Consider the following 13,683-nt stretch of genomic DNA (forward strand, 5'->3'; position numbering starts at 1 on the left):
AAATATGCTATGCTAAGCCTTTTCCCAAGTGCTGAGCATTCAAACCTGGCTCCTCATGTTTGCATAGCCACTGCTCTACCCAGTCAGTCCGCCATCTCCCCAGCCCCTTAGGTTCTGATGAAAAAAAAATCTTTCAAGTTGTGCTGTTCTGTGATAGAATTGTGGACTTTCTTTCCTTTAACTTTTTTTTAAAACCCCACATTGCTTTTCAAAATTTCAAAATTTAAAATGGCAGGTGTTTTATGTAAAGGGGAAGATGATAGTTTTTTTTTTTTTTCAGATTTATATCAACCACTCAACTTGAGGAACATAGATAGCCATCCTCCCAGGAGGATCAAAGTAGCCATAGATGCATACATGGATCGTGACAATAAATCTTTATTTATAAAAGCAGGAGGCAGTTTCCAGAATGGAAAGCAAAGGGTCAGAGCAATCGAAGTGCATGAGCCTTGAAATAACAGAGATCGCCCAGAGTTTGGCATAGAATTGTCTTGGGTGAGGGGTGGGAGTGGCTGTGTTCAATTAAGCTATGGAGACACACAACTCAACCAGTCCATCTCGTCATAGTGAAAGGCGAACTCAGAAACCCGACTACAAGATGCCTGTAGTTTCCTAGATTCATGTACGGGCCTAAGAGAGAATATCAGACCTCTGGAAGGGAATGTTTCAAATACCCTACATCTAGCCAAAATATGATGCCAAAGGGATTCTTGTCTACTTTTTAAATGAACATTTACTCACTAAAGATGGGAACTTAGTTTCCTCGCAGCTTGTCTCAGGTATAAAACCAAGAGCAAGACTGTCAGTGACCTTTTATCACAGACACGCAGAGCTCAGTGTTAAGGGCTTTATATAACCAAGAGCTGGCCTTTATTAAGCGTTTTCTTATGCCTGTGAAGTGTCAAGTGTTTTATGAATATCTCTCCTGAGTTTCCCATTTGAACTCTACTGGAGTTAATACAGCGAATGCTTCCTTGTTACCCAGGAGGAAGTGAGGTCCAAAGAGGGGAAGTCATCTGTACAAGGTCAAGTTGAGCCTGAATACTGTCCAAGTCCTTGAACGCTGTGCCCTTCTTCTGTGCCAGCTGCCTGTCCCAGAGGAGCTGACCCAGCCTCTTCTAGTCACTGAAATACCCCAGAGTCTGTTCACATTGATGACTCCATTCAAGGTCTGTAGGAAATTCTACCTTGGGGACTGTGGTGAGGACACAAATCTGACCCCAAGTAACAAACTGAGGGCTTTGTTAGAGCTTGTCCCACTTCAGGAGAAGGAAAAGGAGTTAATCCTTTGTCAACAACACTCCCTCTTCACTTTCCAACGCACATGGCTTAGATAACGAGTTACAACGTTGCTGCCCCCTATCCAGGAGAGGTATAAGCAGGACAGGCAGGTGACTGAAGCATGAGCAGAATTTTGCCTAAATTCAAGGTAAGCTCTCAAGTCTGGTACCTGACCAAACTCAGGTCTTCCCTTACACAGTGAGTGAGTCTTTGTCAAGCAGTCTCTCTCCTCCGGGCTCTCCTCCTGCTTTATATTTAGTTCTGTTACTACAAAAATGCCTTATAGTAAATACTTTCATTATTCATAGTCGGTTGGCAAATTAAATCACTTGCAGTTCCAACATCTAGAAATGGAGGAAGTGTTCAATTCCAAAGAAATCCTTCCCAGCTTGCCAGCCAGGCAATAATGTCCCGGCCAAATCCTTTATGAATAGGTGAAGGATCGTCTTTCAAGTGTGGTATATGAATAAACAAAACACTCTCGGGGCTGCCAGATATTTCAGGTAATGGATATCTCCTGCCCCACCCTGATTTCTCCAGAGTGATTCAGCATTGGGTTTCTTCACAAACACTATTGAGACTAGAAGCATGAAAAATGACGCCTTAAAAGAAATCAACAAGATGATAAGAAAATGTGGGTTCAGTATCACCCATGACTCTGGTGTGCATCCAGTTCATACAGCAGCCAAACGGGAGCACGGCCTTCTGCATGATTTAGAATTTGTAATTCTAGAATAGCAACGCTTGTATTCTCATCATGAGCCCCACACTCAATTCAAACAACTATAGCAGCAACAACAACAACAACAACAACAACAACAACAGCAACAACAACAGCAACAACAACAAAACTTTGAAAGCTATTTGTGTCTTTATCTTTGAACTTACCTTGAAGAATAACTTTTTATTGAAAAAATACTAGATTTGAGATTCTCATGAAGTGGGAGACTCGACTGGTTGCATTTTAAAAATGTGTAAGTCTGTCTGTCTGTCTGTCTGTCTGTGCCTGAGGGCTTTAGGTTTCCTGCTCTATAACTCTATTCCTTATTGCCCTGGAATAGGGTCTCTCATTGAACCTGAAAATAGGACTGCAGTCAGCAAGCCCCGGCAACCCTCCTGTCTCAACTACCCAAAGGTTCACATGGCCACACCCAGTTTCTTCCAGAGGTTCTGAGTATTTGAATTCAGCTCCCTCATGCTTATAGAACAATTTCTCTCACTAGCAGAACCATTGCCCCTGCCCATGGCTGCATTTTAACCAAACGTTGCCCCTTCCTCATGGTAGCTTCCTTTGTCTGTCAGAGTTCGGGGAGGGCCCTGATCTAACCAAATGATCAAACCACGGATGGATCCTCATCACCGAATGGGGTCTAATCAAGGTTGGGGCCTTGCTAAGAGGAAATGGGTGACCAGGAGCATGAACTTTGAAGGGTTCATCTTTTCCGTGGTCCCATCTTACGTATCTCTGCATCCTGGTTACCATGACGTGGGTATCCTCCTGTTTCCATGGTCCTCCACCATTTTTCTGCCCAAGAGAACAGAACTAGCCACCTCCTGGACTGAAACCTTGGGCCAAATAAATTCTTCCCATTTTTAGTTTTTTTTCTTCAGGTATTTGTCAGAGAAGTGGACACCACCTAACTCAGCAAACATGGGTCAGTGGGGCCCACCCCATTCTCAGTTTTCAGAACCAGGTTTGCACTCTGGTGTTTCTGGACCCTTTTGTTCGTCATTAGCCCCTTAAAGAGTCTTTTATTTTAATGTATAGTTTCGTTCGGCAATCTTCACTTCCCATTACAAAATAAACCATTTGCTTATTTGTGTTTGCATGTGGGTGGGTGGGTGCCATGTGTACAGGTGTAGGTCTGAGGACAACTTGTAGGTGTCTGTTCTCTCTTTGTACCATGTAGGTTCTGGGGGTTGAAATCAGGTCATTGGACTTGGGGGGCAATCTCCTCTACCGGCTGAGGCAGCTTCAATGCCATACACTGTACATTTGCTTACGTGTTATTATTATTATTATTATTATTATTATTATTATTATTATCATTATTACTATTACTATTGACACACTGAAGATTGAACTCAATGCCCCACATGGGCTAGGTGAAGGTTCGACCAATAAGCTACATCCCAGCCTGAGGAGGGAGCATGTTTTCTTCCTACCTCTCCCTGAAATCATTGTTGCTCCTTTTGGGCTATCTCATGCCACTGAGAATGCACAAAAAGTAATCCTGCTCCCTGTGTCAATTAGTGGTTTGTGGCATCGGGGTGGTACACGGCCATTGGGGTGGTGTGTGGTATCGGGTGGGCAGAGCGTAGTGCGTTAGCAGCCCTGAGGATGCACAGGGAATTTTGATAGGGGCTTTATGAAATTCACTTTCTTTCTGGCTATGTTGATAAGTAGGCCTAATGAGCTACTGTAGTTATGAGATGGCAGGAGAAAGAAGTCGGACAAGCATAAGCCCAGTAAGTGAGCATAACCAGGGCTGAGGGATGAGAGCTGTCTGTGTTCCATTCCAATCGCCCCTCACGTTTACTCTGCAAGGAGAGCTGCAGGCTGTGTGGTTGCTGCCTCTTCTTACTCGGTTGCTCTCTTTGAGTTGGGCCTCTTAACCATATTAATCATATTTAAAAAAAAAAAAACCAACCTAGATGATAGAACCGATAATATTTACTGGATGCTTTCTAAGCTCCAGGCAGTGTGCTAAATGTTCTACATGTCAATTAACTCTTATTAACCTCTTTAATTAGCACCGTTCTATTCTTCACCTGACGGAGGATGAAAGTGAAGCAGTGGAGGGCTGATTTCCCTATGGCCACACACAGGAAGAGCTTGGATTCATCCCTTCTCTGTCTCTGGGGTGGAGGGTGGAAATCGTTTTCTCTACTGCTTCTCAGTCCATATAATCCCCACTGCCATTTTACTGCTAAGCACTTGAAAAACCATCTTAATGATCTTTCTAAGCTAGCAATGGAGCTCTGAGGCAGTCTTCACCTAGAATCACCTAGGCCCTGGGTTCCGGGCATGTGATTGCCCAAACAAACAAACAAACAAACAATGTTCACAATCAATCAAGCAATTTAGGCCTGTGGCTCACCTTGGGATACCATAGCTCCCCTGGGGTGAAAATCATCTCTTTTTTGTTTTGCTTTTTAAATCTTAGTTCTACAAAGGATGTTAATGTAAACATCGTATTTTTCTCTGCTTATGACAATACTTATAAAGCCAACTTTATTTTGCATGTTCTTAGTGGCCAGGAGGATGAAAGGAGAGAGACTCGGTTGACACCTGTTTTACAGAGGAGAACAAAATATTTGAGTAGCAGAGAACAAAATATTTGAGCAGCTTACCCTTTCAAACTGCTGTTGGGTTTAAGATGAATGATTGATGATTCGTGCTATGTATTTGCAACCCCAATGCTTGGGAGGCGAGGATGGGTGGATCCATGATGCTTGCCGTCTGGCCTGTCTCACCTAACTAGCAAGCCACAGGCCGATGACAGGATGGTGGCTAAGGTGGACAGCATTGCTGAGGAGGTACCCTTCGTGCCTGCCTATGTGTGTGTGTGCGCGCACCCACACAACCATGAACATGTACACACAAAACAATTTCAGAATTAGAAAGCATAGCTACTGGTTGGTCTTCCAGAGGAGCCAAAGGCTCTCGGGCTTTTGGAACTATCATCTCTGAATTCAGTAACAACATTAGCAATAAGCCATAAATCCACTGAATCCACGGGGGAGTGGGTCACAGAGTCTGGCTGTCTGGCTACAGTATTCGTGCTCTCCTTTTGAAAGTTCCTCAAAAATTAGAAAGAAGAGGCAGCCCTACCCGATGGGGGTGGGGTGGGTGTATTTACTCCAAACCAAAGTGAGACTTCCCAAGAGAGAAAAGACCTGAAAGAGAGACACATGCCTAGCTCCAATAAGCCTGTGCAGTTGCCTGTGGCCAGATGGGCTCTAGCCACAGCTCCCTAATGCTCTCAAGCCCCGCTGGGCCTCCAGGGCTCTCAGTGTGCCTCACTGATTCTACTTCAAACTGCATGGTATTACAGATATGTTAGCTGAACCAAGAGCACTGAAACCACGGGATAAAATGTGTGTGTGTTTTTTTAATTATTGTTTTAACATTCATTCCTTAGAACTCTTGTAGTCTGTCCTCAGTTGGCCTTTATTCTATCTGATTGATGGGAGACTATGACTCTTCAAAATCAAAGCTTGAGTCACATACGGGACCCACTATGACAGATATATTTCAGCCCTATTAGGAATAGGGTCAGGTGATGTGTAAGAGATTCCGAGAACTGTAAAAATATATCCAGGAAAGAAGCCCAGGTAAAATCTTTATAATTTAGTCACGTAGTTTTAATTTTTTTTTATCTTAAAGGTATTAGTAACCCCAAACAGAGGATTTTTATATCCATTTACTACTGTTCACAAAAATCCAGGCAAGTTGCAGTCCCAGAGAGGATGAATGGTCTTTGCCCTCATTGGGTAAAGTTGCTGCAGATTTTGCCTGCAAGATGGGGCCAACCAAGCAATAAAGAGGCTGTGTTGTGCGACAGATTAAATCCAAGCGTAAGCATTCCAGCGCTCAGCCAAGCCACCCTTCCGTTCCCTAGCCTGTCAGCCTCCCTCAAAGCGCTCACAATCCACTGTTCTTCCTCCCCAAAGCCAGTCAACACAGAATCAGGTTTTCCTAGCTATGCCTTGCAAACTGGGGCTGTCTGGTGGAAAAGTGCAATAAAATCAGAAGGAAGAAGGCAAATTCACTAAGACATGCTCTGACAGCAAGCAATGATGGGAAATCCTAGCTTCCGAAATGGCCACCCCAATGAAATGAAATGCAATTAAACAGAAATCATCCTCTCAGCCTCAAAGTCGCTATCCACAAACCCTGTGTTGCAAAGCTACAGACCCTTTCCTAGTGCCAGATAGAACCTCCAACCTAATGCACGTCTGCTGCGGGTCCGGGGTGTGGGGGATAACTCCCAAGTGCCCCAGGCCCAACTGAAAAAAAAAAAAAAAAGCCATCATCAAGCCACAGTTAGCTAAAGCTCCTGAGGATTTGCCCCAAGTGCCAAGCTACCCGCGAGGAGTTGAAAACAAAGATATGGGAAGCCTGAGGTTATGAAATCATACAGGTGGACCGGCTCTCAGCTGAGCTCCGGGCATCCCGCAACGGCCCCAGGGCGCCAGCTCCTGGGCTCACCTGGTACACATCCCGCAGCCCGCACCACGTCCTCAGCACCTGGTGGCAAGCCCGCAGCCTCTCGGTGTACCATCTCCGCAGCGTGGACACGGTCAAGTTCCACACGAAGCGGCTGCCGCTGAACAGCAGGTCCTCCACTCCGCACATGAACACCGAAGCCATGCCGCTGCTTTCCCTCGGAGCCTGGGATCCGCGATACTGGGCACGCCACGCTGCTGTAGCTGACAGCCCCCGGGGGGGGGGGGGTCAGATCTGCCACTGAACTCGCCTTTCACTGTGTGTCCCGGCCAGGTTGGGGCGGCATGCCCCGGGATTGGGTGCCCGCCAGCCAACGGCTGCGGCTGGCACGGAGGCTGTGTCACCCCGCCCGCCCCCCAGCGCCAGCTTCCTAAGCTCCGTCAGGCCAGCCCTGGGTGCTCCCTGGGCGCGGGAAGCCCTGGCCGGTGAGGACTCCCCGCTGCGCTGCTCCAGGGCACAGGGCTGCAGGCAAAGCCCAGCAACTCTTTGCAAACCTAGTGGGCAGCTGCATTTCAGCGCACTTGCACACACACACACACACACACACACACACACACACACACACACACACACACACCTAGACCCAGTACCGGGACCCTTATATTTTACTCTTTAAGGTCTCTCTGCCTTGCATCTTGCTCTGTCCACGCCTCAGTGATAAACACCTCTGGGGAAGCTATAGAAGCAGAAGGGGAAGAAAAAAAAAATGCAGCAGCACGTCCCTTTAGATCTCACTCCTGAGGGAATTGTGCATGTTTTCTTGGCTCTGCTGAAGCCAGATGAAGAGCTTCAAAGCAACAGTGTGTAAGCGCCTCCAGACTGTCTTTGCTCCTAACTTGAGGGTCTCCAAGAAAATTGCTAGCCTGCTGTGGCCACCAGCAAAGCAAGTTCCCCCGATACCCTTATGAGGCTAGTCCCAGGGCAGCTGTGGGCTCAGGAGCAAAACAAGGCGTCTTTGATCCTCTGTGAACAGCATTCAGTTAAGACTCCCTGGGAACCAGAAGCTTCGAAAGAGGATCCCTGGTCAGTTGGTGCAAAATTCAACCTCAGGATATGCCTAGCCATAGTTGGCATCACAAACTTGAATGGGGAACTTGTTGCTCAAAAGTAAATAAGAAATAAATGCATAAATAGGAAAACTAAAAGCTCTTCCTCAGCTCAAGAGGCCATGGGACAATTCATGCTTTTTAAGAGCTCCACAGGGAATGGTATTATCTGAGGAGTTTGAAAAGGGAATCCAAGGAGTCCCACATATCCCGAGTTTGTAATCTTCCTTGAGAATGTTTGTACATTGCAGCCCCCAGAATCCTATCCCATTTCCAGAGCAAGATCGCTGCAGCCTGGAAGCAATCCTAATTACTCTCGCTGGATCACATGGGCACACACAAAGACAAAAACGAAGTGAGGAGCGCGGGGAGAGGGCGGGGTCCAGCATCAAGGGGGCGGAGTCAAGAGAAGGCAATGGGATGATAATGATCAAATCACATTATACACGTGTGTTAAAGTATCCTGAAGCCCATTATGATATAATTAATACAAAATAAATAATAATAATGATAAAAGCAATCTACTGCACCAGATTTCAGGAGGGAGGTATTTTTCTCTGAATCTACCTGTTGGACAATGGTGACGTTTTACTGGTCGATTCACACCCGTGCTAATTATCTTTGCTATTAAGTGGCTGAGAGGTAAGAGGCCAAAGCTTTTCTTCCAAACTAGCTCCAGAGGCCTGAGGACAGATTATCTGCCAGTCAGTCAGCTTCATTTTAGGTTTCAAATGTGCCGTTAGCCATCTTAATTCAGGCCAAACGCAAGCATCCAAAACAACACAAAAATCTGTCCTTGGAGCACCTGTTGGTTTCAAGGTGGCTGTAATCGGAAAACTTTTAAAATGAGGTTTCTTTCACCACCAGAAAAAAAAATGCTTAAGGGAGTGTGTGGGATTCATAGAGGACACAACCGCTCTGAGATCTGGTGCTCTTTCTTGGCAGCAAATCTGTGTGCCTATTCATATTAACATTCTGGCTGCACTTTACCAGGATAACAGTCGTGGTGTTTACACACACAATCTGACACAGGAGGTTTTACTGAATTGGAATAAAATGAACCAAGCATAATTTGGGGAAAAAAGTCACCTGATGGGAAATTACAAAAAAGGGGGGGCTTTTAGAGTAAATCATGATCCACACACACACACACACACGCGCACACACACACACACACACACACACACACACACACACACATATTTATGATGCAGTGTACTGAGTTCTCGGAAATGTTGGCAGCCTAGGGAATACCAGAATAATACTCCCAACAAGTCAATTCCCAGTGTCTGTGACACCATCCTCTGAGAAAAGGTGCTCTCAAGATACTTGGGCAGGTACGGATCAGCTCTCATGTCAGCAATTGACTGCAGCCTGGGACATTTTCACTCAAGGTTTCAAAGCTAGTGATTAAGATACGCTTTTTCTTTTTCTTTTTCACATGTACGTGCTTATGGGAGCCCGCGCTTGCTCATATGGAAGCTAGAAGTCAGTGTCATGTATCTTCCTCAATCACTTGTACACGTTATTAGTATTTGTTCAGACAGGGGCTTATGTCGTCAGGGTGGCCTCGGAACTGCTATGTAGTCAGGACGATACTGAACTCCTGATCCTTTCACCTCTCCCTCCTAAATGCTGAGATCACAGGAATGTGCCAGCACTTCACGCAGGTTATGTGGTTCTAGAGACTAAACCCAGGGCCTGTGCATACCAGGCGGGCAGACATTCTGCTGGCTGAGTTACATTCCCAGTCCCTCTACCTTATTCCTCCAGACAGGGTCTCTCGGTAACCCAGAAGCTCACCTTTTGGCTGGATTGGCTGGCTAATGAGCCCCCAGGATCTGCCTATCTCTACCTCCCAGTTCTGGGGTCACAGGCACACACAGTCACCTGGCAGTGGCATGAATGCTGAGGGTCTGCACTTAGGTCCTCAGGTTTGCATAGCAAGCACTTGACCGGCTGAGCCACCACCCCCATCCCTACCCTTGTCCCAGGCCTGGACAACTTTCCTGCAAGCGAGACATGGAATAACAGCGTTTGCCGGACTGGTCAGTCAACAGCACTTGGGAGCTTGCCCGGATTGCAAGTTTTCAGTCCACCTGTGGACCAGCAGTCACGGGGCCTGAGGTTAGTGGTCTCGCTTTTCACCTGCCTTACGATGAATCCAGTTCACGTTAAAATTGTCACCCTGTGGAGGAGAAGGATGGTGGGTGTGGGGCTAACCGTGGTTTCAAATTCCCCAGCACCTTGAATATAGTCTTGAAGCAAAGTCTGAGTGTACTCGGCGTCAGGGGAAGACCAAGTAAACATGCGCTTCTATGTTTAGAATGGTGGCTGGCAAGAGGCGAGCACCCAGGACACCCAGCCACCATCGCTACCAAAAGCAGAAATTCTCTGAACTTTTTGGATTTAGGGAAAACAGTAAAGATAAAATATCCATTAAAGGTTTGGTTCCTGCATATGTGTACTTTGCTTGCATGTAAGTCTATATACCATGTGCATGCAGTGCCCATGGAAGCCAGGAGAGGGCGTCTTATTCTCTGAAATGGTAGCTGCAGACACTTGTGATCGGCCATTGTAGGTGCTGGGACTGGAATCCAGGTCCTTTGAAGAGTACCCAATGCTCTTAACTGCTAAACTGTCTCTCCCAATATGCATTTTTAAGGCGGGGTACAGGCACCTGTGTTTGTAATCCCAGTGCTAGGGAGGCAGAGAAAGAAGAACCTTGGGATGCACTGGGCAGCCAGCCTGACTTAATCCAGAAACTCCAGGCCAGTAACAGACGCTGTCTCAGCCAAAAGAAAACAAACAAGATAGAGTTCTATGATCTCAGCAGGCACATACATGTACACGTGTGCCTGCACCCATACATGTACCCACACAAGCACGCATACCCAATAAGACTTTTTGAAAAACATTTTTAAACGACTCTTTAGGTCATTTTTCTTTGCTAAGGGTAGGGTCAGAGGTGACTTGAGTTGAAGAGCAGTTCTAATGATTTGCCCCAACTTCCCCAAAATGCTTCTAGAAGCTCAGTCTTCGCCATCAGAGACAGCTTTTCCTGTGGACTCAGGAAAATCGAGTACTCTCAAAGCTCGACCATAAGACAGAAGCCTCATTGTTCCCATCAAACACAGGTTCAGTTAGATGCCTCCTCTTCCATTTCAGGAACCGATGGGATGCAGGTGTATAGTCGGAGAAAAGAGAGCAGCCTTGATGACCAGTCACAGGCAAGACCAGGTCCCAGACTCACGCCTTAATGCTGGTCTGTAATTTTCCATGGGAAGAAAGCTAAGTCACACCAGTTTGAAAATGGCCTTGTTTCCCCGTCCTTTACTTCAAGAGGTGAATTTGTCCTCACCCCAGCATCTGAGATCCCTGCAACACACTGTAATTTCCTGTAGCTCTCTCCAGAGGCTTAGGGAGATGCTTGGCTGACAGCATTACTCACACACCTGGGAGCACTGCTGTGGACGTCAAAGAGAAGTTGCCATCATCCCGAGGCTCCTGTAGGCTTTGCCTTAAACAACCGACAGGAAGAACGGCAACGGTGAGCACCAGGAAGATGGCCCAAACTGACAACCCCTGGAAATGGAGAAGCAGCCAGCCCTAACATGGTTCCCATCCGCTCCCTCTGACTGCTCAGGAGTCCATCTGAGTTGGGCATGATGATGTAATCCTAGGCCTGGAGAGGCTTGAGGCTGATGAAGCTCAACTTCAGGAGTAGCCTGGGCTACGTGATGCGTTCCAGTCGTGCCGGTGTTACACGGAGGAAGCCCGTCTCAAAAGAGCAAGGCGAAAAGGGAAAGAAGCAAGAGCTCTCCTGACATCCGTGAACATCGTTCAGGTGTACTCCTCACCCGAGAAGCCAAGTTCTGCAAACCCACACAGGCCGGACACAAGGCTGGTGAAGTGGGTGCAAGCAAGGTCCAGTTCAATGGCCTCTGAACATGAGCGGTTTTGCACCCCGCTTTTAAATCTGTGCAATGTTTTTGTGTATTTCTGGTTGTCACAACCAAGGAGCGCTCCTGGCACCTAGTTAACAGAGAGAGGCCTGGGATACTGCTCGGTATGCTGTAGGGCGCATTTCAGTACCCCAACTACTCCCCTCGTGCTGAAACATCCTCCCTGAAGGGCCAGAAGAAATGAAGTAATCGGCCACTCCAGCCTTCACACCTCACAAAGTATAAGGAACCCAAAGCCTTCAAAGAAAGACCTGGAATTTTGTTTCCCACTGTTTCATTTTCTCCCCTTTTAATAATTATCATAAAAGGAGCTATAACTTCTATCATAGGCTATTGGTATTTCCCTGCCTTGCTTTTAGCTTGTTTTATGGAAGCTAAGCTTTTCTTTGGCACTTTGTTTCTTGAGATGTTGCTCTCATTATATGGCCAGTCCGGCCTGGAACTCACTTTGGGTTGTGGTTTGGATAAGAATGGTCCCCATGGGCGCATATATTTGAATGCATGGTCCCTAGTTGGTGGAACTGGTCCTCCCCTGCCCCACTTGCAGATAAGATGTAAACTCTCATCACTCCACCAACATGCCTGCCTGCCAGATGCCACTCCCCCCCATGAGGTCACAGACTTAACCTCTGAAACTATAGTCATGGTGTCTGTTCACAGAAATACAAAGTAACAAAGTAATACAAAGTATACTATGTAGCCCAGTGTACCCTTGCACCCATAGTCCTTCTGCCCCAGTCTCCCGAGTGCTAGGATTACAGGTATGTGACCCCAGGCCATGAACTGTTGTGAATGCTCGGCAGACAAGGCAGGGCAAAGGCTACTTGCAGTTTGCTTTTCCTCTGCTCCATGAGGAGTCATAGAGCATCGCTCAGAAGCAGGGCAGCCTGACATAGTTCCCTGTGTAGGGGTCTTCACGCCTGCTGGAAGGCATCTAGTGTCTCCTACGGTTTATTTGGATTGTCAACTAAACAGGATTTAGAAGAACCACGAAAGGGAGCCTCTGAGAGACTTTCTACACTGGGCTAAGTGACTCGAGAAGATCCATCCTCTACATAGGTGGCCCCCATTCCAAGAGGGTCCTAGACTGAACTGAAAGCAGCACGTGAGCCCTGGCGTTCATTTGTTCCATGGCTTCCTGCGTGCAGACAAGGCGACCAACTGCCTCACACTCCTGTTCCATGCTCTTGTCAGGACTCTAACAGCAGTGGAGAAAGCAACTGATACAGACTTCCCGCTTTGTCCAGTAAATCCTACAGTGGCCCTTCATCAACAAGAGCAACACCAAAAAGCCTTCCACACATTTCTACATGTTCCTGGGCAAGCCGACAGCTTGTCTTCCCCTGAAACCACCCACAGACCTTGGAAAAGAGTCTTATCCATCCATAGATCCTGACTGGCACAGAGCAGGCAGTCTCTAACTGTTGACTGAACCAAACAATGAATGGCTATCTGAGCAGTGAATACAGAAAGGAGTCCATCCAGTCTCCAAATACACAGCCGTCTTTGCCAAAATGCATCATCTGCATCATCTATCAGTCAGGGACTCAAGCAAAGCACTTACTGGCAGAACTGAGACTATCTCTGTCTTAAGAGGGCCTTTGAGAAAAATGGGGATGTCAGATGTCTGAATGAGGATCATACAGGAGCAGGCACTGCCACAGGAGGATCACAAGGGGCATGTCATGCAGGGCGGAATCAGGAATGCCTTCTGGAGCAAAGAGCATTTAAGCCGAGATTTGATAGCTGGGAAGGGCTAGTCAAGGAGGAGGTGATAGCCTAGAAGTCTGAGGTTCAGACAGCTGTGATAACCAAGGTCCTGAGGTCAGAAACCTTCTGTGTTTGCAAATTTTAGGGAGAAAGCATGCAAGGGTCCAGGAGATGCTAGGGATGATGGATCAGGAAACCCAAATAGGGTGTGCATCACAGTGTGCAAAGAAAGAGCTTGAGGTAGATCTCAGGAACTATTCCAGACTAAGTAGAGTTCCTCTGCTTCCGCCACACCCCTAATTTGCATAATAGAGGAAAGGGTGCTGGGCCTGCTGGGACAGGCCTTTCATGCTAGCTACTGGGAGGGTTAGGGTACAAAGATTCTAAATTCAAGGTCTGCTTGGGCCACAGAGTGAGTTGAAGACTAGCCTTGAAAACACTAAAACCA

General features: G+C 46.9%; 1 protein-coding gene across 3 annotated transcripts in view; it reads right to left on the reverse strand.

Moving 5' to 3' along the window:
- Positions 1-13,683, reverse strand: part of Frmd4b (FERM domain containing 4B) — a 326,883-nt gene that overhangs the window by 181,090 nt on the left and 132,110 nt on the right. Inside the window, 1 exon segment of one of the 3 annotated variants that reach the window (NM_001427301.2) lies at positions 6,497-6,750. The exons of 1 other annotated variant lie outside the window; for it this stretch is intronic. In NM_001427301.2, coding sequence (NP_001414230.1) covers positions 6,497-6,658 — 162 coding nt within the window. In that variant the 5' untranslated portion in view covers positions 6,659-6,750. 3 annotated transcript variants of the gene reach the window in all.

The sequence above is a fragment of the Rattus norvegicus genome, chromosome 4 (assembly GCF_021556685.1).
Source record: "Rattus norvegicus strain SHRSP/BbbUtx chromosome 4, alternate assembly SHRSP_T2T, whole genome shotgun sequence".
In the NCBI taxonomy this organism is placed as follows: Eukaryota; Metazoa; Chordata; class Mammalia; order Rodentia; family Muridae; genus Rattus; species Rattus norvegicus.